The sequence below is a fragment of the Microchirus variegatus genome, assembly GCF_963457635.1.
Source record: "Microchirus variegatus genome assembly, chromosome: 20".
Taxonomy (NCBI): domain Eukaryota; kingdom Metazoa; phylum Chordata; class Actinopteri; order Pleuronectiformes; family Soleidae; genus Microchirus; species Microchirus variegatus.
The window spans coordinates 10186156-10211783 of NC_139821.1; the positions used below are offsets into that span (position 1 = coordinate 10186156).

The 25628-nt window shown below is 39.9% G+C and overlaps 1 protein-coding gene across 5 annotated transcripts in view; it reads left to right on the forward strand.

The window, feature by feature from the left end:
• The first annotated feature begins 10152 nt into the window (after window positions 1-10152).
• The window catches only part of gramd4a (GRAM domain containing 4a), a 48337-nt gene continuing 32861 nt past the window's right edge, over window positions 10153-25628 (forward strand). For 2 of the 5 annotated variants that reach the window (XM_083906659.1, XM_083906661.1), the window contains exons 1-3: window positions 10153-10481; window positions 19468-19681; window positions 23992-24112. In XM_083906659.1, the coding sequence (XP_083762785.1) occupies window positions 10453-10481; window positions 19468-19681; window positions 23992-24112 (364 nt within the window). In that variant the 5' untranslated portion in view covers window positions 10153-10452. Of the gene's footprint in view, window positions 10482-19467; window positions 19682-23140; window positions 23859-23991; window positions 24113-25628 lie in introns of those variants that run through there. The other 3 variants (XM_083906660.1, XM_083906662.1, XM_083906663.1) reach the window with 2 other exon arrangements.

The window sequence follows — 25628 nt, forward strand, 5'->3', positions numbered from 1 at the left end:
GACAAACGTTTAGAGAGTTTCACCCTGAAGAGCAGAGTCTGCTCTGGACGCGTCCATACAAGGTCATCGTGTGTGGAGAGAACAGTGTGTGTACCTCAGTGTCACAGTCATGTGTACATCATGTCAGCACAATGATGGATGACTGTGTGTGTGTGTGTGTGATAAGGTGGGTGGTAGGTTTAAGGAAGGACGAATTATACATTTGACGAATTAGCACTTGATCAAATCCAAATACTGTACTTAAAGGAAATCCAGTTTATCCACACTACTGAAGCCTGGACGACTGAGAACCATGAATGTCGGGCCTCATCTGTGATTACCTGTTTTGAGAGACTTACGTTGCAAACTCTAGTTTTAAGTCCTTAAAAGATCGATCGGTGTCATTTCCTCGATCTTACTCAGAAGCTGCAGCCAAGTCTTCGTACACTCGGTTCACTTCAAGACCTGGCAACGTATTACTGGCATTCCGAGGTCTGACTTTCATGTACTGTATGTAGATTGGAATGTGTTTTCAGCCATATGTACCAGATTAGAGGGGTTGAACTTAGCGTAGGTGGCTGTAAATCAAAGAGAGGTAAAAGGACATGAATGCTTCCTTTTTGTAGGAGAAGACATTTTAAGATACGACGACGTAATGTAAGAGTCAGTGGTTGAAATGCCACCTGTGCCAAGTCTGTCACAGAGAACGCACACACACACACACACACACACACACACACACACACACACACACCGGCTGCCACTGCCAAGTAAATTATTGTAAGCAGGTTGGAGTGAAAGGTTAGATGAGAGAGTCAGGTTTCACAAGCCCAGAGTTGTTGATACGGGCGACTGAAGGCAGTCAAGTCTCCCTTAAAAGGTGACGCAAGGTGCAAATATATAATGGAAGGCGTTGGAACTGTCAAATTATGACAGGATTATTATTCCGTGTTGCAACACATGACACTGAGCGAGTCGTCCCCATCATTCCAGCGAGCAGCTGCTCTCGAATGAAACCCGAGGAGGTCGAGCTCAGAACCGGGTAACTGGTCGTGTCAAGGCCTCTATCAGACTCAAACCGCCTGTCCTCCTCCTCCTCCTCCTCCTCCTCCTCCTTATCTCTGCTCCATCACAGTCAGCCAAGGATGAATAATTTACTCACCAGAGCCACAGTTGGCATTGTACAGCTGAGCCGAGCAGGGCCAGGCAGGCATGAGGCGAGAGGGAACGAGCGATACAACAGTGCCATCTACTGGTCGACAATGTGCGGACGTCTGTTCAGTGACTTATACTCAGTTGGGGCTGCATTTTCAAACCAAGAAACGACATTTTCTGCAGCTTTTAAGCAGCAGGTGAGGACAAATTTAACCTCAGTTGCATCTCAAAGTGCATAAAAACTCTTTGGAATATGATTAACCCACGTCATATACGACGAGGGAAGTGGTATTGAGAGGGACCGTACCTAGGTTCCCCGGGTCCTATGTTCCCCGCTTTGTATGTGACCGGGGAACATAGGACCCTTTCTCTAACCCTAATCCTAACCCTACCCTTTTTCAAAAAAAGGGTCCTATGTTCCCCTGTCACATACAAAGTGGACCTTTTTTGGGAAAAACGGGGAACATAGGACCCGGGGAACATAGGTACGACCCGTATTGAGATGCCACTACATGCAAATTAGCGTAGTGAACGTAACGAACGTGCTAACCTACATCACATGTTGACAATGACATGTTGGTTTTTCTCCGTCCTATATCACAAATGTGATTGAAATCTGACAAGTCCAGGGTATTCGTGTTCAAGTGAACGCCGGTACACGCGTCCAAACACTGACAAAACTACCCAGATTAAGCAGAGCTAGCTGGCGGCTATTTGCCGGGTGCTTCAAGAACATTTGCGTGGCGGGCGTACTCTCTTGGGGGGCGCTCGGTGGTAGCCGCTCACTAGCTAGTCAGCTAGCTGCTTTCATTAATGGTCAGTTATACTCTGACATTAGTGTTCACAGCCCAACGGTCCTGTGGATGTATATCAAACCAACATATTCCAACACAATTCGACATTGTAACGTGCTTATTTGCGAAAATATATTACACCGAAAATGTTCCTTCGGTAGATGTGGCCGCCATCTTTGTTGAAAAATATCAGCCGGCTCGCTGAATCCGCAAAGCATCATGGGTAATTCCATCTTCCACTTCTTTTTAAGCCCGCATCAGAGCTCACTACAATTTGAGGCTTGATTATAAGGGCAAAATCGCATTTCTCCTTGCTCCCCCCTACACATGAATGCGCAAAATGTAGGGTTAAGGGAAATATTTAGGGTTAGGGGAGGTATTGGGACACGGCCTTACTGTATGGGTGTTTCTCTAGTTATTGCTTCACTCATTTCTGGTGGAACCACAACAGGCAGGACCACTAAGAAGTTGGTTATGTGCCCCATGTGGTCCACGGGCCACCATTTGAATAGACTGGATGTAGCACCTGATCCTTGTAGGTTACTGTTGGTAGGTTTAGTGCATGCGTCTGTAACCTTTTTAGTATTAAAGGAGCCATAAAATAAGAAACCACTTTCATTTATCGGCTCATTCATCATTTATCATGAATATCGTGAATTAAATGTAAATAAAACCTACAACTGACCTACATCATTACATTTAATCTCATTCTAAAACAGGTGTTAATGCACACTAACGAGGCCTGTGTGCAGTTCACTTCCTAAATTTAAGGAAGCTAATCTGGGCTTAATCACACACACCTGTGCTGTGAGTGACCTGTCAAAATGGCGTCGCCTGGATTCCTCTTCATCGTCATCATACGTATGTCTTGCATATTTTATATTTTCATTAAAAAAAAAAAGCCTCCAGCGTGTGAATGTAAGTATTTAATCAACCCGTCCTCCTTTTCCTGTCCTGTTTTATACGACTCTGAATATTACTCAATCCTTGCGAGTTGCATAAGAAGTGGGGGGGAAAACGGATGCTTTGGGATTAAGAGGTTTATTGCTGGGTTTCGAAATTAGCACAAAGGGAGGATTTGGCAAATCTTGACAGCAATGCCTTTGCTAGAAGACAAGTGAAGAGGATCACAGACCAGAAAGTCATTTTTCTTTATGTGTGTGTGTGTGTGTGTGTGTGTGTGTGTGTGTGTGTGTGTGTGTGTGTGTGTGTGTGTGTGTGTGTGTGTGTGTGTGTGTGTGTGTGTGTGTGTGTGTGTGTGTGTGTGTGTGTGTGTGTGTGTGTGTGTGTGTGTGTGTGTGTGAGACCTGGTTTGAGGGTTAGGGTTAGAATTGGGTTTAGGTTGGATAAGGATTAGGTTTAGACACTTGCTGGTTAAGGTTAAGGTAAAGGCCTAGGTATTTGTTACCTCTTTAAGACTTTTTTCTGACATGAACAATGACCTTGTCTAGATGAGACAGAGCCTCATTTCTGAGGAACTGGTTTAAATTTAGGACTAAAATGGGAATTGTGGTAAGATTAAGGTTAGGGTTAGACATGAACTGGTTGTGGTTAAGGTTTGTGATAATGCTTTGTTTAGGCCGTCCAAATGAACAGATTATATTGCAGTGTGCAACGTGTGTGTACATGTCCTAAATAGGCTTTTTCGGAACCTATTGTCAACCAATTGTCTTTGTGAGGACATTTTGGAGGATCCATACAACTTTAAAGGGCTTTTTGGAGGATTAAGGACCTGGGGTTAGAATTGGGTTTAGGTTAGGGTCTGACATTTTGTTGTGATGGTTAAGGTTAGGGGCTAGGAAAACCAAAAACCATTTTGTGTGTGTGTGGGGGGGAGGACCAAATAAACATATATAAACCATATGGAGTGAGGACATTTTGACTGGTCCTTCCTTGCATCTTTGAAGGTCTTTTATAGGGTTTAGGTTTACTGTAAGGGTTAGGGTTAGGCATCTAGTTGTGATGGTTAAGGTTAAAGGGGCTAGGGAATGCAGTGTGTGTGTGTGTAACTTTGTTAAGACCAAAAATCGTATTATAAACCTTACAGTGATGACATTTTGGCGGAGTGAGGACAGGAATTGGGTTTGGGTTAGGGTCAGGGTTAACCATCACAACTAAGGGTTAATGTTAGGGCAATGGTTTAGAGAATGCATTGTGTCTATGGGTGTCCAAACTACACTCTTAGAAATAAGGGTTCCAAAAGGGTCCTTCTACAAGGGCTGAGGTTCTACCTGGAACCATTTGCTTCTGAAAAACCCTTTCCCGAAGAAATGGTTTTTCAAGGGTTCTTGGTAACAATAATGTTTCTAGTAAGAACCATTTTGATCCAGTGAGAGAACCCCTTTAAAACCACTTTCCTGGATAAAGGATTCTTGGTGGAACCTTCCAAAAGGGTTCTCCTATGAGGACAAGCCGAAGAACCTTATATGATTCTACTTAGCACTTTTATTTCTAAGAGTGCATGAATGAAGCTCAAACGTGTGTGTGTGTGTGTACCTGGTTATGTTGTGGGGGACTTGTCCTCGTTATATAATCCTTATATAAGTGACTACATTTTAAGGTGGAGACAGGTTTTAAGTGCTGAGGTTAGGTTAAGGTTACGATCAGGGCACTAGTAGTAAATGTGGTTAAGGTTCGAGTAAATATCCAGAAAATGAATGTAAGCCAATGCAATGTCGTCTAAAGTCATGGATACCTGTGTGTATTAAGCATGACTTAAGGGAATCCCATCTCACAGCATTAGTCGTCTTGCAAGGCCGCACAATCTCCGATGACTGTGCAAACCCCAAGGGGTTCTCCATGGAGATTACAGTATTCAGAGATCAAGCTTTATTGTGTCATTTTCAGTGATCCGTCATCATCATGGATCACAGTCGAGCTGAATCAGCCTGGATAACTTGACAAAAGGCCTAAAGTAGACAGACACACACACACACACACACACACACACACACACACACACACACACACACACACACACACACACACACACACACACACACACACAGAGACAGTTCTAAGGTGAGTCTGAGTCAACACTGTTGAGAGAGGCTTTCACTGTGATTATGTTAAAGGGATTTATAGGGTTTTCTTGATTTATTCCATTGTGAAGGGTTTTTGTTTTTTCATCGCAAATTAGTTTTCTGTGGGGGGAAAAGAAAATACCCCATCATTTTTTGACTATACTTAGAATAAATGTATTAATATTTATCTCAATGTGTTTGCGGTGCTTTAGTGGAAACGCAGCACTCTGAACAACGATCATCCACTTTGTAAAGATGTTCAGCCGGAACCACTTATAGACGTCGTTTATGCTAATGTAGGTGTAGACTTATATTTGTGTTTGACATCTCTTATTGCTGAAGCTGAGAGGCTTTTTTGTTTTTCACATTTGAGCTCCATTTGAGTTAATAGGGCTGTGCAAAAGCAATAATAACATCATATAATAACAGTTTTACTGAATTGCATTTGGTTGTACAGTAGAGTATATACAAACGTGTTAACTGCCATTGACTCACAATACATTCCATCACCTTTTAAAGTTGATATTGTGAGGAAATCCACTGATAATGTTACAAATGCACATACAGTATGTCCACCGTTCACCTTCCTTATCGCACTGTGTTTGGTCTCCACCACCAACAGCTGAGTAAAATAACTGGCTCTGCAGGTGGTAAAGCTCTATTTGCACAAGCATAACAAAGAGCTGTGACGGAGAACAAAGACAAAGCTTTGTCGAGCTGTCGGGAAACTCTTCTTTAAGTCGTTCTCTTTGAATTCATCACAACAAACAACTACGCCCAGACAAGAGCACTCATTAGCTCAGTGCCAGATATGGATGTATTGTTTACAGATAGTTGGTATGATGTCACCTCCAAAAATAAAATAAACAGTTTGTTTATGTGTACGTATTCAGTGGTGCAGGACTTTAACGGTGTTCTCTTCCTGCCATCCTGCCTTCATGCTTTGCTCTTTTACAGTTTTCTTGCTGATTTTCATATCATCATTTCAGTGATATATCCACAGTAAACATCCACAGAGTGTGTGTCCTTTCATGTAAGGGCTAAAGAACGCTCTCTCTCGTCGCAGCCAACATTTGCCTACACAAATCTGAAGTTAATACAAACTGCCCTCATGTTTCTTTGCCTTCATTTGCAGATAAAGCCTCAGAGACGTGCAGGCCTCTTAAAACGGTAAGGTAGAGCTATGAATTGATTCTGTCGGTTTCAGTTTCTAGATACAGAGAGCAACTCTTAGTTTAAAACCAGGGGTGTCAAACTCATTTTAGTTCAGGCGCCACATGGAATAATAGCATAATAACTTATAAACAACAAGAACTCCAGATGTGTCCTTTTGTTTTACATTTAATGAAGTATCTTTTGAGAAAACATATTATGAATCTGACATTTCATCAATAATATGCCTAAATTTACTATTTACTATTTAAGTTAGCCCATTTCCATGACGACTGGCCGGAAAAAGACGCGTGTGACGTCATATTTACATGACATTGAGTCTCACAGTTTACCAGTTACTGTAGCTCCGTTAGCTGCGTCAGCTGACTTATCTCTGTTAGCTGCGTCAGCTCCTTTAGCGCCGTTTGTGCAACTACAGTCAAACTGGAGCGGTCTGTTTATTGAACGATCAGAGCAGTGCTTCAAATAACCAGCGTACCTGTGTACTGCGTATGTGTGCCTATGTGTTTTTAAAGTTTAGGAGTCACGTAAACATGGCGTCGCACGCTTCTTTTTCCGGTCAGTCGTCATGGAAACGAGGCAAGCGTTCACGCCGGTAGCGCCATTATTGCCGTTAATGGCCCAGCACTATTTATAATCATAATGTGAAGTTTTCACAAATTCATCCTGCGGGCCAGATCGGACCCTGTGGTGGTGCAGGGTCCGATCTATTGAGCTATTGTTTTTGTGTAGACACTTTTTGTTTTGTTGCTATCGTGAGGAGGTGAGGTCAACGAGGCCGCCACTCTTCTGAAGACGCAGATCCTCATTGGTATTCTGATAGGAGACATCGAAAAAGACTTGTGATTACCTCCGTGTAATCTATGGTCTGGTATCAGGGGTCAGGGGTCAGGGGTCAGGGGTCAGGGGTCAGTCTACTCCTCTTTCCTCCATCAAACCCTCCTTGTTTTTGTCACATTCACAGTGTAAGTGCGTCTACATGAGGATTATCTGTGCTGAGACCACAGATCCACTTCATCACGACTGCTGAACAATAGGTGGATAACTGGGATTGTTGACTTGGATTGTGTTACTAAAAGAAGACGAGTCATGTGTGACATACTGACGAAATCGACGATGCAAAGGTCAGTGATTTAGAAGCGTGTGTATTTTATATTTAGACAGCATCACACGTTAGGTTTAAAGTGGTCAAACTGGATGATTGTATTTATTCAAATTGTCATGTCTGCTTAGGTTAGGATTATAATAAAGATCTGTTATATTTAGTGTAAAATAAAACTGTTAACCACCATTGACTCAATCCAGGTGGAATCAGTATTACATTCTTGGACATGTGAAAAATGCTCAGAAACAGCATTGTAATGTTTCAATAATGTTGTTGTTGTGTCTGCTGTGTCCACCATTGTGCTGTAGGTGCACTCTAACTAACAAAAAATTATTATTTGATTGACTTGTCCCAGTGCAGGAATATTTGCATGTGATTTTATTGGCTGGCACTCCCAACACAGCTCCCACCTCAATTTCACTCGACACCAACACGGTATATCACGCCTGCACCATTATATTCTGTTTCCCAAATTTTCCCAAATGCATCACCTAGATCAGTGGTTCTCAAATGTTTTATTCCAAGCAATATCTGAGAAAATATTGAGCTGTCAGAGTAACGGCAGCATCGTCAATGTTGAAATACAGTGGTGTAAAAAAGGCTGAGCAAAGTCAGCTATACAGACATTTCACAGGAGGCAGATTTATTCCTGGTAAGATAATTTGCTCTCTTATCATCCTCTTCTTCCTCACATATACTTCAAACACTGGTGTACTGAAATTCTGGGTCCCCATAGACAGTTTTTGTAGGAGTTTTTGTGCACATCCTTGCCTGTGTTGTTACAAATTGCTTAAAATTTGGCATATTTTTTTTTTTCATATTAAGTCTTTAATACACCGAGGAAACAAAATGAGGCAATCTGTGCCCCTTAGCTTTTTTGTGCCATTAACTCCCATTGAAAATGCTTTTATTTAAAAATACATTGCAATTCCTATTTGATATCTATTTGTATTTATTTTCTAATTCCGTGATGTTCAAAATTTCATGTGTCATTTTTTAATGTAATACAAATCTACAACTAATGATGGCGTTCATAAAAAAAAAACAATGGAAACATTTTTTAATTAATAATTACAAATATGGGAAGGAAAATAATTAACGTTTTGTAGGTTTACTCACAAAAACTGGAATTTTTAATAATAATAATAATAATAATAATAATAATGATAATAATAAATAAATAAATAGATATTTGTTATCTATGGTAAGGTCTTAAGTTAATGTTGGTAAACATTAAAAAAAAAACTTTTTCTTAAGGGTTAGGATGGAGCAAGAGATAAGGATAAGGTGCGTTATTATTATTATTATTTTTTAGTAATTTCTTTCATTTTCCACTGCAATCACATACCCTGGTATTTACAGTAGAACAGTGTTTCTGATTTTATGGAAGTACCACCAGAGGAAGCTCACGTACCACTGGCAGTACACGTACCACAGTTTGAGAACCATGGACTTAAAACCATCAGGACCCTTTGTTTCTTCCATGTGTTTTAGAATCATGGGGGCTCCCCAAAAGTGCATTACGTAATAAATCTAAAGCAACTGGCCATAAAATCCTCCTTATATGTCACAGAGACTCAGGAATGATGTTCATATAACAAATTGAACTCACCAACAACAACAGTACAGACAAAATATTTGCATTAAAAATATATATTTTGCAGACCGCAAATCATGTTTATGTTTTGAAATCATGTTTTGGCATGTGGCGCCATCTACCGCCATCTACCAATCATTGCAGTCAATTGAGTCTCAGCTGCCGAGCAACAGTGACGTCGGAAAACGAAACCTAAAAGACCTCGGTATTTTGAATTTGAATGTAGTAACTGTTTTTGGCCACACTCTTACATATGGCACCTTTAAGATGGAGCAAGAGATAAGGATAATGTGTGTTATTATTATTATTATAATAATTTTTTTTTTTTTTTGTAATTTCTTTCATTTTCTATGCACTCCACTGCAATCACATACCCTAGTATTTACAGTAAAGTACCACCAGGGGAAGCTCACGTACCACTGGCAGGACACGTACCACAGTTTGAGAACCATGGACTTCAAACCTTGAAATGGCATTGAAAGTATCTTGAAACGCCCCTGGCAACAATAGTCACACTAGCATTATATTACTCTGATGTAAAAACATTAATTGAGTATAATTGCAGCAATATAGCATCATAATATGGCCATTGTTTATCGAGGACGAAACCTGACATAATAAATAAATAAATAAAGGAATAAATAAATGCATAAATAAATAAATACAGGAATAAATAAATGCATAAATAAATAAATACAGGAATAAATAAATGCATAAATAAATAAATACAGGAATAAATAAATAGATAGAGAAATAAATAAATATAGAAATGCATAAATAAATAAATAAATGCTTTATATTTATTTCTACATTTCTGTTCATCTACATTTATTTATTTCTGTTCATCTACATTTATTTATGTAGTTTGCCTACATTTATTTATTTATTTCTGTGTCCATATGTTAATGAGGTAGGAGGTCCTAACCTCAGTCAGACAGCATGATTGGTTACAGGAGTGTGCTCGATTCGGGTCTATCTGTGCATTTATTTATTTATTCCTGTATTTGTTTATTTATTTATTTATTTATTTATGCATTTATTTATTCATCTATTTATTGATATGTCAGGTTTCGTCCTCCATAATTGTTTGCCCTCCTGTTGTGTTTATGCTGTACATGACTGTGAGTGGCCACAGGGCGGTGATGGGGAGAGCGCCATCTTGTGTTGTTGTTGTTGTTTCTCTTCTCCTGTGAACGGCTCACGGTTAACGGCCCCTTTAAGAACGCGAAGACTGACGAAACTTCCTCGGCCCTGCTCCTCCGTCTGCTCCGCTCCTTCAAAATCAACAAGCGACGAAGAAGCGAAGGGGAGAGGCTCTCTTCTCCAGCCCGACTCGCTCTCTCTTTTTCTCTCCTGGGAGGAGGAGGAGGAGGAGAAGGAGGGGACGCAACTGGTATTTTTTTCTACCTCCTCCTTTTTTTTTTGTTTCTCTCCCCTCCTGGTCAGGCGGTTAGTGCTCGGCACTCAGCGGGAGACGACATTTAGATGAGGACAAACGAGCGGATAACGTAGGAATGGATGCACCAAGTGAGCGGTTCTCGCCGTGACACAGGCGCGAATGTGGACGTGGTCCAGAGCAGCAGGTGTACTGAAGGTTAAAACAGACCAAAGCCAATCTCAGTGTTCATGAAACTTTGCTACGATTTACGTGCTGGGTAAGAACACACATGTTTGTTTCTCTTATTCTAATGTGCACTGTTTTTGAGAGGGGGAAAAAAAGGGTGTAGTTTTATGTAACACCGCGGTGCTTTCACGGTCATTCAAAATGCGTTTTTGTTTTTTTTTGGTGAATTTCATGTCGCGTCTCGTTATGTTTCAGATAAATATAATGTCCCACCATCTTGTTTGGGTTTGGCATTGGGCGATATCAACGTTTTCTGTCACGGTTATCCTGGACACGATCATTGCGATTCACGATATTTGTTCAATATAATTGTAAATAAACGTTCTGTCTGTAATCTACCTTGATGAGATGTGTGCAAATGTTATAAAAGGAAGCATATAAACGCAAATTATATATTTATTTTTACTAAATATTTTCATTTTTGCAATGTTACTGCCATGAAAAAAAACCACGAAATCCAAAGATTAAAAATAACATTATTGAAAAGTTACCAAGAAAGTCAAGTCACTCACCAGAATTTCATGTGGTTTCTTTATCAAATTACCACTTTCCCAATAATCAACTTATTGTGAGTGCTTTTTATTTGACATAATTATGTATATCATCCCTACTTGATGTTCTGTTAACTTAATTTACTCAAAGCCAAATTTCTACCATGTAAGCGCCAATGAACAAAGTCTATATTCAATATTCTAGTTGAGCCTAGCTAACTTCACTTAGCATTGTATGAAAATCGCAATACCGTCGATACTGTTATTATTATTATTTGTAATTATCTTTCAATTTTCTGTTTGTTTAATCCCTTAAAATAATTCTAAATATAAGCCCTGTAGGAAAATGAAAAAGACCCTGAAATATGAAACGGAATCTGCCCTGAATGCATTGTAGATATTTGATGGTTAGGAAAGAAACATTATACGTGAATCTTTGGGTGGCTCATGATTGGATTTGATTCCGATTCTTAGGGTCATGGTTCGATTCATAATCGATTCTCGATTCAAAAATTGATTGCATAGTGTGTTACGGCAAATTATGGCATCAAAACAATATAGTTTGTATAAGATAATGTGATCACACAAAGGCAAACTTAAAGACAAAAGTTAACATTTATTTATTCAAAACAAATAAAAACTTACTTACTGTACAAAAAAATAACTTGCATAAATAAAAGCTTAGGCTAGCTGCCTTTTTCTCCCAGAAGTTACAAAAATAAACTGTACACAAATAACACAAACTGGTGTTTCGATTCAGGATCGTGGATGGTTGGAATCGTGATTCCAATGTTAATGTGAATTTTTTTTCCCCCACCCCTACTATATTCAATATTATAGTTAAGCCTAGCTAACTTCACTTAGCGCTACTCGATACTGTTATTATTATTTTGTAATTTTGATTGAAATTCCTTAAAGTAGTTCTAAATATAAACCCTGTAGGACAATTAAAACCTGAAATAAGAAACGGAATCTGCCCTGAATGTATTGTAGGTATTTGCGGATAGGAAAGAAATATTATACCTGATATTATATTTTCATTCTGTTTCTTCATAATGCACCACATAGTGCATAATAATGCTCTTGTGGTGTGTTCATGAACCGACTGACCTTTGACCTTTTTGAGTTTAGGGATTACAGTTCTAAAAACTGCTGTCAAATGGAAAATAAATGCTCCGGTTGTCAAAGGTTGTTATTAATAATTATTATTGTGATAAATGTAAGTTACATTTTTACTCTACATGTTGCTTAGGAAACCATGTCGTTATTGTTCTTCTTTCAACTTATGTCAACACATTAAAATGATATGATGGAAGATGGATCTTTTGTAATATGGCTATTGAAGAATATTATAGTGCCATATTTATTGTTATTGGATTACTGCCCAGCCTTGTTCTCTATTCATATTCAGTCTGGAAGTCGTGTCTTAGTGTCCTGAACTCATACTGCCGTGCTCATCACACGCAGCTCGAATTTGATTACTCTTTGACCTCAGTCACCTGCGTCCAGAGACAGGCCTGATTGACCAGTTGTTTTGATCATTGATTGATTGATAACCTTGTTTATATAACTGCATGGTGAAATAAATAGCAGCAGAATAGGATGGAGGCTGCATGGCTGGCAGGGAGTGTGAGGACAGCGTTGGTGGATGACAACAACAAAGTGTTTTTCTTGCCACGGTGCATTTAGAAATAACTTAATTTATACGATTTTCCTTCAAACTCGTGACTGTTTACGTCTGAGCTCATGGTGACTTTGAAATCCGCCATCTCAGTGCGGCAAAATGTCACACAATGTGGTCATTTAATGTCCAAAACAAAGTGTGAGGAGTTGCGTTTAAAACATGCATCAGTGTGTCCTAAATAATTGACTTTTATTTTTGTTCAGCCAACAACATGTTGCCCAGAACGTTGCATAAGTGAGATAAAAGCCAGCGCTTTTTTCTCTTCTTCCTACCGTTTCTGTCTTTACTACTCTCTCTTACAAATTTGTTGAGCAGTTCATCTTGAACGTGCTTCTTTGAGCTTTAGACAGTTGTTTCGCCTCCGACTACAAACAGAACACGATATGGCTAATAGGTCTAATTAAGGTCCTTCAAATGTGTGTGCTCTCCTCCCTTCCTGCTGCTCTTTCCCCTGGGCTGACATCAAATGAAAAGAAGCAGTTTGATGAGAACATTTACAATAACAATGTTCATCAAGCACAGAGTTGTTCCACCTTGTTGATCCTCAGAAGCTGCTTGTATTTGGCACAATTCAGACTTTTTTCTCTACTGTACAATCAAATATATTTAGATATACTGTACATACATGTGACAACGGTTAATCTAACAGCTGATTTTATGTGCTTTGGTGTCATGATGTTCAGCAAATGGAGCATAATGCAGGCTCCCTCTGTTGGACGACCTGGCAAATACTCCACACATTCTGAAGCACATGTAGGCTGTTTATTTAAAACTTGACTGGGATTTTAAGGTGAAAGTGAGAGTGATTGTTGAAGCATTCACTTTGCTGCTGGAGAGATGTTTTGTTTTTTCTCTGATTTTCTTATAAATCCCTGATGAGAGATGAGAGCATCTGTCTGTCTGTACTGAGCCTTATTTCTGCAGCAACCAGTAATGATGATGATGATTATGAAGGCAGGGTGGCCTTGTGTGTGTGTTTTTTTTTTAATGCGGAACTTTGTAAAAGTGAAAGCGCCCGTAAAAGGAAACAAGGGTTCAGTGTGAAAAGTGGCATTTCCTCTGAACAAGTACTTATTGTCAAACCTTCACGTACTGTGAAACCAAACCCGGACTACCTAACGTCCCAGAAAAAGTGGTCTACTTGTCAACAGTGTGGTCTACTGGCAGACTTCCGGTTTTTGGATGCCGTTGCCCTCGCCAGTAACATTGTGTGTTTCATCTCCTGTACTTAGACTGAGGAGGACCACAAAAACATGAGTGAGTGATCTTTTTTTCACACTTTGCCGACTGATAGGGCCTCCAGAGTCCCAAATATAATGATTTAAATGATTAAAAAGTTGGTTTTGCATAATATGTCCTCCACTCATACCAATTAACTTACATGTATATAATTGTATTATTTCTGGGTTAAATCGGGGTGTGGAAACTGTGTGTTATGTAGATCGGGTGTGTTAGTCTAACGCAGTTTAGCACTATTTACTTACTGTTTATACTGTTACTGTTATACTGTTTATGTGTAATTTAAGTCAGGTTTTAGTCAGACTAACACAATAAGTGTATTTCTAATGTAAATATATTGACTGTAAACGAGTAGCAGGTTGTTCCACAGCCCTGTTTCTTACAGTGATCAGTGAACATTCATCATCTACCTCTTTATCCTCCACATGAGGGTCACGAGACTGTTGGTGCCAATCCCAGCTGTTGTAGGCTGAAAAGCAGGACAGGTCGCCAGTCCGTCACAGGGCCAATATATAGAGATGAACAATCATTCACTCGCACACTCACACCTACGGGTAATTTAGAGTGAACAGTTGAGCAAATATCACAAAGATAAAACCATACACAGGGTTGCATGGATGCGTTGAATGAACTGCACGAGCACTAAAAAATTGAATCGAAGTATGTAAAGGTAATTGCTGAATTTGGGTATTAAATTGAACTGGTATTGAAATTCTTTTGGCTATGACTTAAATTTAGTGAAATAATTTTACATCTTGTATTTTGAAATGTTTGACTAACATTTTATTATTTTAATGTTTGGTCATTAAACAAAAAATATAGAAATTGCAGATTACTTTCTGAATTCATTTTAGATCAAATATAAAGAAAGTAAAGTGATGTAGTGAGTGGTGAATTGTGTTGGTTCTGTTTTGTGACACAAGACTGTAGATGTTTTTTTTTGTTTTTTTTTTTGCATTTTACAGTGTTGATCTAAGACTTGCTTCACCTCCAGATGAGACCTTTAGACACAGTTTTCTTCTAAAACTGAGAATCACTCATGTAGGGCAAAAGGCGTCAGGGGGAGATCCAAGAGTGTTTGTTATTGGCTGTTTCTATGAGGGATTGGCCGAAAGTAACCTCAAGATACTACAGGTCATTAGCAGAAGATTACTCAAACAGAGACTCTCTCACACACACACAGATAAAGTGCATTAGCTTGTTCACGAGCTACTAAAGCTACTCACCCCTGACTAATGTATGCTTTTGCAAACAAACATTATACTGTGTGTGCTGTTACACATTGTTTTGTGTGTGTGTGAGTGCATATCTTTGCCTCTCTTGTTCTGTTTTATGAGAACAGTGTGTTAGCAGTGACTGATAATTAGGTGAAGATGGTTGTGTTTTGTGTGGTTTTTTTTTGCCAAGCAAATGACTCATGAGGGCTGTTTGTGTGCGTCCCCACAGGAGCCTTTATAGTGATCAGACCTTGAGCTGAAACCTTCATCCTCCTCCTCCTTACCGTCCTCCTCCTCCTGTCCTCACTTTTCATCTCCTTAATAACACACGTTTCGCAAAAATTGCCACCGAACTGAAGAAAATGAATAAAAAACATTTGCACACATATTAACAGATTTTCAGATTCTTTTGATTTGTTGTCGTTGTTGTGCTTTGACGACGTGGATTATCCACCGACGAGTGTCTGACAGCTGTTGTGTGAAGTCATGTTCAGGTGGCTGCTGTGAACATATTTCACAGTTTCAGGTGTCTTGGCAGGGGCGAGTGGAGGTAAGTGTTTATTAACCTGCCACTCACCATGTTTCCACTCTCCCCTAGGGGAGGAAACAACAGCCCACCATTCACCTCTGCAATTTCCACTTATCTGTGTCCATGTCAGTGGGGTTGTGTCTGTGTGGAAATCTAATATGTGTTGCCTTTTATGCTTGTAGGTCTGTGGAAACATCTTAGTTTATTTCTAGTGTGTGTGTGTGTGTGTGCACAGTAATTTATTAGCTAAAAATGTTTGATAGAAATGGCAATTACGTAAATATTGTCTGTTTGTCATTTACACGTCCCATATTATGCAAAATCAACTTTTTAATCATTTAAATCCTTATATTTGGGACTCTGGAGGCCCTACCAGTCCCCAAAGTGTGAAAAAAGATGACTCACTCATGGTTTTTGTGGTTCTCCTCAGTCTAAGTACAAGAGATGAAACACACGATGTTGACTTCGCGGCGCTCAGCTTTGTCCGTAAAACACATGAGAGTGCTGGTGAGGGCAATGGCATCCAAAAACCGGAAGTACGCGAAAAGTTCTATTCTTGCCTCCACAGTGCAGCACAGAGTTCTACACAAACTTCCAGCCTCAAAGGATTTATCTGTCCAGTGGATACATGTCATATATGACAGCAATGTGCCTGCTAGAGTCTGCAAATGATCACTTTTCCAAATGCTAATTGCTGTTAGCCCTCAGTAGCCTCTGTGGCTGATGTGATTTCCTGTCCCTTAAGTTTCGTTTGACTTTTTTTAAAGTGATACTACTAAACCGAGCGTTCTGAACAGGGCTGTTTTGGCAGGGTGATTGAACTGCTGTGGTGCTTCGTTCTTATGGTATTTTGACCAAAGCATGTCACAGACATGTTCATTAGGACACCAGGGAACTAGGTTAACTTTGAGAAATAGACTATAATATGGGACCTTTAATATTTTTGACTGTGGCTTTGTGTTGCATTCAAATATCTGACCACTAGTTGGCAGCAGGCTTTTTGTGGCACATACAAGTTGTTTTCAAACTAATTCCAAGCATATTCTCCAACGCATCAGACAAACTTCTAGTTGGACATGAAGAATTTTGCAGATATTTTAACTGTCGTGTTTGGCGGAGGACGGGAGTTTGGGAGTTTGTGAATTTTCCAGTCCATAATCATAATTGTATCTTGACTAAGGGCGCTTTCACACCACTAGTTCGATTATTTGATCCGCACCAGGCAATACAATTGGTATTATGTAACATATGACTCCAGTGTGGTCCGCTTTCACACCAGCAAACGAACCAAAATTGGCCCGATTGACGTTTCATCAATGTGTATATATCTTCCGGTAGAAAAGCGCCAATTTTGACTCACTATGGAGCAACACGTTCGCACATTGCTACTTGCTCTGATCTTCGTTTATTACATTCTCTGTATTGGCCATTTTTGGCAAAATATCAAATTTGAGAATGAGTCGCGGCTGCGTCTGGAGAACAATCTGCTGATGCACTGGAGTCGGCGAAGACGTATAACGCATCATTTCAGGCAGACGCGCTATTTTCATGAATGTGGTCGTGCTAACTGTGAGACGAAGATTGCTGCAAAGACCTACAAGGTAGGCTATGTCCATGGCATTTACTGCAGACCCATTTATTTGGACCCGAGTTCGCGTTCTCACCAGAGGGACCGCACCAGAGTCTGACAGTTGGTGCGGCGTCAAGCAGACCGAGACCACCTCTTTTTGGCGGTCTCGGTCTGCTTGATTTGGTGCGGACCCGAGTGCGATTGATGCTTTCACACCAACGAAAACGAAACGAACTAGAGTTTTTGGTTCGAATGGATCGTTTGGTGCGCACCAACTGCTGTTGGTGTGAAAGCGCCCTAAGTCATCTCTGGGGTCATTGTCCAGTTGTCCACCCTGTTGCGTCAATGAGACCCAGGTGACTATTGTTCTCTAAGTGACTGTATCATGATTGATTCATCCTCCACTCATTTCCTTGATGAATCAGTGTGTTTAAAGGTTGTATGAGATCATTGTCAATCTAATGGGGGACAATTTTTTTTTTTTATCAGTCAGATAACCTTCTTGGCCATGTGACAGCTCATCAGCCAGTCAAGCAGATTAAGTAATCTGCTCGGATTACAAAAGAAGAACTGCACTTAATCCCTGTCTGAAAGACAAATCACAGTAGTCAAAAAGCTACATGGTTACACCGTGTTTACAAGGCGTTGTGTGGCTCAATGATGGATGAATGTGAGAATATTTTTGACATAACGTATTCGGTCAAATCAGGAATGACCTCGTAGTACTATAGGCGAATATTGCTGTTTCCTTCAGTCAGCACTTTTCATTCAAAGAAAGGCCTTAAAGGAATACTTCACCAATTTGCATTTGGCTTTGTATTACTAGAGAAGTTGATCAGATTCTTAAAAAAAAAAAAAAAACACTCAAATTGATTAATCAATTATCAAAATAGTCAACGATTCATTTAGTAATCGATTGTTTCAGCCCTAATGTATTGTGAAATGTTGTCAAACAAATCTTATGTGCTTCAGTCAATTTTAACCAGGGCTAAACCTGTAATCGTTTTCAAATTTAATTGTTTTCTATGCAAATTAAATTAAGTTCTCATTGTTCCATCACATTTAATATTACACAGCACAAAAATGGACCATAACTTCAACTCTATTATATTGACGGCTTTGTAAAGTGCTCCATATGGGAAAAGACATCAGTAGAAGTGACTAAGTTGGGTTGATTTTTCAGACATTTCACATACTCACTATTGATTCATTTAATCATTGAATCAAAAATATTCACATCTAAGAAGCTTAAAAAAAAGGGATCTTGTTCTGATGATGCATATTTTATTTTTTAACTGATTAATCAATTGTCAAAATAGTTGATGATTAACTAAGTAATCAATTAATAATCAATTAATTGTTGTAGCCATAGAGAATGTAGTGGACAGATTCATTCATCATAAAACACATTTGTTAGTTGCAGCCTGTTGGACTGTTATTCTTTATTGGCGTACTGTTTTTCAGCATTAATGTTGTCAGAACTCTTCTGGTCTGTGTTTTGTTTCCATCAGTTTGATTAATTTTACTGCAGTGTGTGTGCCGCAGCTCTGTGTACAATGACCTGAGTATTTACAAAAAAAAAAAAAGAAAAAAAAGAAATTGAGCTTTTCACAACATCTAGCATTTCCAGTGGTAATCGCTGTAAAAAATCAAAACAAGAAATGAAGTGAGCAGACCTGCTGCTAGCGATTGTTTGGCGGAGGATGTGGTTATCGTAGAGCTAACGTGGTTACTGGTTCCATCTTCCTGTGGAGGCCTACGGGGAGAAGAAATTACAAGCACTAACATGGTTAGAGCAACAATAGCAGCATAGCCGGTAAAATATTTCAATGACATGTTGTTGACATAAAAAACAATATCTTTGGTTGAGATTGAAGACATGGTTGAATAAAATCTGCCTCCATTACAACTACAATCCCAGTTTGTAGTAATGATGAACGCTGTAAGCAAATTGTAATAGTATATAGAGCTGAAACGATTAATCGATGAATCGATTACTAAATTAATCGCCAACTATTTTGATAATCGATAATCGGTTTGAAGCTTTTTTCATGATTAAAAACAAGATTTCTCATTGTTTTAGCTTCTTAAATGTGAATATTTTCTTGGTTTCTTTGCTTCATATAACAAAGAAATCATTCAAACTGAATCATTTTGGTTTGTGAACAAAACAAAGACATTTGCGAACATCGTCATTTCCATCTTTGACAAACACTGATCAATCGATTTCGAAAATAATCGTTAGTTGCAGCCCTAATAGTATATATTTTTTGTCCTTGTTTTTCAGGGTTGCCATCCGCCATGTTAAGGTAAAGCCCAGGTGCGCGGTGTTGACCATGCTAAAGCGCCTGGACAAGATCCGCTTCCGTGGTCCCAGGACAAGAGACGATTTCCCAGATCTGGCGGAGTCACCGCCCGCCTCCGACAACGAATGTAGCGATGACATGCAGCTGAAGCCTAGGGCAGCTTTCCGAGAAACAGAGGACCTCCTGAGAGACCCTGTGAGTTCCCATCATGCATTTATATGAACACCTGTAGTTTTAAACTGTGGCCTCATGAGTGATTAATGAAAGGAGGAAGCAGATAGTGTTTCATTTCCTTTTTCTGTCTTTTGCTCTTTGACTGTCATTTGATCTTAATATACTTCCCCTTCAATTCTTTTCTTTTTGTTTCTTTTCAGTTGTGTTCTCTCTTTTAGTCCTATATATGTATAATTCAATATAACTCTTAGATTTTCTCCTTATATTTTTGGCCACTGAGCTAAAGAGATGAATGGAGAGGTAATTATGATGAAGAAAATTGGAAGATTGCAGATTTTCCAAAGGTGGACACAGATTAGATCTGGCGATCAGCAGCAGACGAGCAGAAATAGTGATGGCAACGTGAGATGAAGAGATATTCTACAGCAGTGAGGGGATGAAAAATGGAAGGACAGAACATATTTAAGCGGGGAAAGTCATGGAGGAGGCTCAAGGACGGAGATGTAGCCTCCAAAGAGAGATGTTTAGAGGGGTGGAGATGGACTGGATGGAGAAAGGAGGAAAAGACCCACCCTAAAACACAGATAATCTTTTCTGATGTAGTGTCTTCCTCCCACACGAGCAATCATTTATATTTCATGAAATCTGCAGCTCCTTCTCATCTTTGTGGATGACTACCAGCACCAGTATTGTCGTCATCATCAAGGCACAAGCACTGATTGGCAGCTAACAGAGTTTAAAACACTGGATTAGTGTGGGCCCCAGTGCGTGCTTGTGCGTTTTCTTGCATCCCACTGAAATCGGTCTAAGGCCTGGAGTCAAATGTTGAAAAACATCTATCTTTGCTGACCATGGGTATGAGCAGCATGTCTGCATTTGCATATATTCACTGTGTTTGTGTCCTCAAGAGTGTCTGTGAGCTGGTGTTTGTATGTCTGTATGTGCACTTGTGTTTTCCTGTATGATTACCAGCCCACCGGCAAGACATCGCCCACATCACGGCACTGATGAGTCACACTCTGAAGCCCCAAAAATAAACCAAGCTAACGGTTATCCCTGCTGGGAGACGCACACACTCAAGCACACATACAGGTTTTACAGCTTTTCTTCTTAGGGCACTGCACTGTCACTGTCTAAACAAAGCATGCTTCATAACCTTAACCACAATTCAAATATTAGCCTTAAATTAGGTGCTGCCTCTTTAGGACCAGGTTTTGCACCTGACAAGGTCAGTGTTTATGCCAGAAAAGGTCAGAATGAGGTATCGAATACAAGAACACGCACATTCACACTTGCACAATCATGATAAACAAAGTATTCGGTTGCAGTCCGTGTATCAAAGCTGCTTCTGCTTGTTTGAAATCTCTTCTTCTGTGGTCCCTTTATTATATGTGTGGTCCTGTGGCGCACTATATTCAGGTATAACTAGTGATCATTTTGGTTGTCCCCTCCTTATAATGAAACAAACAAAATAGAAAGAAAATCTACTACTACTATTAAACCTCTACCTAACATAAGGTGAGGTAACCTGGATATGATGATGTTTTCAAATGTCTCGATTTGTCCACAAACCAAAATGAAAATTAAATGTTAATTTATTCACATTTAAGAAGTTTTAAAGCATTTTTTAATAAATTAAAAAACCTCAAACCAAATAATCGATTATCAAAATAGTCTGACAACCAGTGAGAAGCCTGGACAGGCGAGACTGCGTTAGCTTTTTCTGGTCAGGCTAAGCTAATATGACATCGGTGCCACACTTGCTTAGTTCATAGCACGCTTACTTAATTTTAAAGCCAGATACTTTAGATGCAACTGGAATTTTAATATTCAGAATGAATGCTAGTATGAACACAAGCATTCAACTTGTTTAAGAAGTTTTAATATTTTTTTTTAATAAATAAAAGAACCTCAAACCAAATAATTCATTATCAAAATAGTCTGACAACCAGAGAGAAGCCTGGACAGGCTAGACTACGTTGGCTTTTCCTGGACAGGCTCGACTACGTTAGCTTTTCCTGGATAGGCTAGACTACGTTAGCTTTTCCTGCACTGGCTACACTAATGTGACATTGGCGCCACACTAGCTTAGTTCATAGCACGCTTAAAACTTGAATTTTAATATTCAGAATGAATGCCAGTATGAACACAATCATTCAACTTGTTTAAAAAAGTTTTAATAATTTTTTTTAATAAATAAAAAATCCTCAAACCAAATAATTGATTAGCAAAATAGTTGACAACCAGAGAGAAGCCTGGACAGGCTAGACTACGTTAGCTTTTCCTGGACAGGCTCGACTACGTTAGCTTTTCCTGGACAGGCTCGACTACGTTAGCTTTTCCTGGATAGGCTAGACTACGTTAGCTTTTCCTGAACGGGCTACATATGACATTGGAGCCACACTAGCTTAGTTCATTAGCATGCTTACTTAATTTAAGAGCCAGAGACTGTAGCTCCAACCGGGATTTTAATATTCAGAATGAATGCTAGCATGAACACGAGCATTCAACTTGTTTAAGAAGTTTTAATACATTTTTTAATAAATAAAAGAACCTCAAACCAAATAATTGATTATCAAAATAGTTAACAACCAGAGAGAAGCCTGGACAGGCTAGGCTAAGTTAGCCTAGCCTGTCCACATGCTTTTATTTATTTGCTACTATTAATAATAATACGACAATGTGTTGATTAATCGTTGGCAGTCCTACACAGTCTTCAAAATGACACCACATGACCTGTGTCTAAACCTCACCTTCATTACCTCAACTGATATAAAGAGGACAGAGTTTGCCCTTGTGCTGCAGGTTATATTCACTTTATGACAAACTAGCGTGTGCTATCCATATTAAATAGCTAGAATGTCATCAGCCAGATGGTGTTAAGACTTGCACGGGCGACTGCATTCACTGTTCTTTCCTTGTTTACCCAGCTGCATCACCCCCTCATTGTATCTATATTCATTTTAAAACATAGGACAAGAATGGATATAGATCTATGTATCATGTTACATTAGGTCTTTGCAGCTTTGTGTTCATACAACAGCAGTCATTTTAAAAGATGACGAAATCATAGGAAATCTGTTCGGTCGGGAGAAAGCTGTGTGATTTCACAGGTGGTGGGAAAGTGAGATAATGGTTGAATTGTTTTTTTTTTTTAAATGGTAGAGGATTCATTATAACCTGTTTTGGCAGGTTTTATTTGTTTTCCAAAAAATAAGGTTTTCTATTGCCAATCACAGCCAGTGTATGATGATCACATGGTCTCCGCTGTCTGTGCATAATGAACAGTCTTAAAATATAAAAGCCTCAGCTCGTAGAAGCCACTCTCATAAAGGGGGGGGGGGGGTTGGGGCACAATAATTAATCAGTCGATAATCACCCAGTGATGTCAGAGCTTGACCTACTTTTGAGGACCAGGAGGCTCTGACTGAGAATTAACATGGACACATGAGGGTGTGTTATGTTCCAAACATGACACAAAACATTACACAGCTTTGCAGCTCATCGCTCTTAATGCAGCAAAGATTATTTTCGCTCCCACTGCCATTTCTTCTCCTTGTCTTGGTGCTTTTGTTGTTGTCATAACCTCTGTGTCGATGTCTGTGAAGTTGTCCTTTGTTTTTTTTGAAGTGCTTCTTAAGTCACGGACCATCTCTCTGTCTCTCTTGTTTGTTTAGCTCATTGTCACTTAAGTACTATGGCTCTCTCTCTCTTTTTATCGCTTGCTGAGTGAGAATACATCAGCTAAAAGATATTGCAGTATGTCGATGCCGGCACAAGCCATGCTGGCTGTTGTCTGGGAGAAGCTGCTGCATCTGTGTGTGTGTGCGCGCGCACAAGTCTCTTAAAGGACCCTCGCTCTAGTCGAGCACTGAGGCTCCACCTGCATAGCTTATCATCCTGCTAGCACAGCAGCCACATCTCTCTTTGCTCTTTACTCTTCTCCTTCCTCTCCATCGTCCTCTCACCCCTAATTCCTCCCCCCCCTCCTTCTCTTTCATGCAGTTGTCATTTTCATTTGCTAATGATGTGTTGCTAGTGGTGTGGTGATGTGTGTGCTAGTGTGAAAGCCCCGAGTCAGAGGTGTGTGACTCATCAGTGTTGTAGTCGGATGAGGGGAAGGATCCTATTTTTTTTTTCCGCCTTCCTCCTCCAACTACACTCCTGCTGGACTTGAATCAGAAGAAGAAACCGAATCGTGAGTTGTGTGCCCTGCTTGACTGTGTGTATGTGTGTGTATGGGCTCATATGGGATGTCCATGCTTGTATTTATTATGTTGTGTAGTAATTTAAAAATTAAACCTTTCCTTTTTTTTGTGTGTGTGTTACAGGCAGGTTCAGGGTCTCCCACCATGGCTGCTGCCATCCAGGAGTTCCAGAGGTCGGAGTCAGACCGACTAAATGAAGTCAAAGGTCACCTGGAAATTGCCTTATTGGAGAAACATTTCCTGCGTGAGTACACAGTTGACACACACACACCTACATGGAGCAGACATCCTTCTGGTAAACACACATGTGGCTAAACATAGTCTAAGGATTGCCTACTTTAGTTGATAGAGGCCCACCGCTGCATGTTATGTTTCAGTAAGACATCATCATCACTGTGTTCAGAGGTCACAGTTGTAGCCTCCTGTGATTTCTCACGATGATTGTACTTCTATTTCCACTGATTATGATTTTTCAGTTTACCCACAATTTCCTTCTCTTTGGTGGTGAGGATGTTTGCATCAGCAGGCACAAGAAAGCAACAGAATGAGGGAAACTTTGTGTACAAATAGTGAGTTTTGTGTTGTGGAGATGCTGCCATTATGATGTTGTAGAAGGTATTCACTCTTTGAGGAGACGGTCAAACTCCTTGTCACATTAGTACTGAAGTATATTAGCATCTCATGGAATCAGTCTGCTTTGTGGTGTCTCCGAATAGCAGGATGTTGGTTTTGTGCAGTGCACTTGGATGCTGTGTGCAGCTTGACACTGACAGACTAGATACGTGAATAAGCAGCGCTTTGTTCCAGTGTTGGAACTTTCCACTTCGGACCATTAGGGACTAACACACAGAGCTAACATGAACTTCAGATAACTGTCTGATCTGATAATTAGAATGGGCAATGAAGAATCATAAAGGAAAACATTAAGGAAGCATGCAAATGGATGATGCAGAGGCATGAGAAAGAGAGGGCATCAGCTTGATGTGAAACAAACTGTATGATGCTCATCCCTAGTCTGCCCACTCAACTGAAACGTTTCCACATTCCCTTGCAGTGAAGGGGTATTGCCTGTCCTGAAATATTGCAGCACGTTGTCGGTCCCATGCTGTGTAGAGGGAGTGTGTGTGTGTGTGTCAGAAAGAGAATACCTCAGGCTATGTCCTCCCTCATAATGCCTGTGCCTGAGCTAAAAGGGCTGTATCTATTGTCACATTGTCAGGAGGCTAGCTAGACGAAACCTTCCCTTCTTCCTGTTTGTCCTTTCCTTGCTTCCTCATTTCTTTCTTTCCTCCTGCCTAGTCTTTTAAAGGACATTCCTCTAGGGCTCCCTTTGCCTTTTTCTCTCCATCCCGCTGAGCTGCTCTTTCAAATCCTGTCCTCTCCTTTTCTGGATCAGCCTCAGCTCTCTCTCTCTCTCTCTGCTCATTTAACTTCTCCTGCTTTCTAGTGCTTTTGATTTCCCTTTCCTTTTATGCCTTCTTTCTGTCAGACACAGCTGTATTCTGAGGTTCCTCTAACGTCTGACAAACGCGTGTTTGCACACAAAGCAGCCGAGACAGCTGTGACCATTGCATGGGCGAAAAAAGAGTCAAGAACAAAAAATGTCATTCTAGCTATACCCAAGATGGCAGCCAGTTGGCATTTTATAAGAGGGTGGACCTTCATACCTCTCGCCTTCTGTTGGTGATTGACAAAGGGTTCTAGTACCTCTGGGTAATGTTATTTTTTCACATTAACTCTGTATGTCATTGATTCTCTCA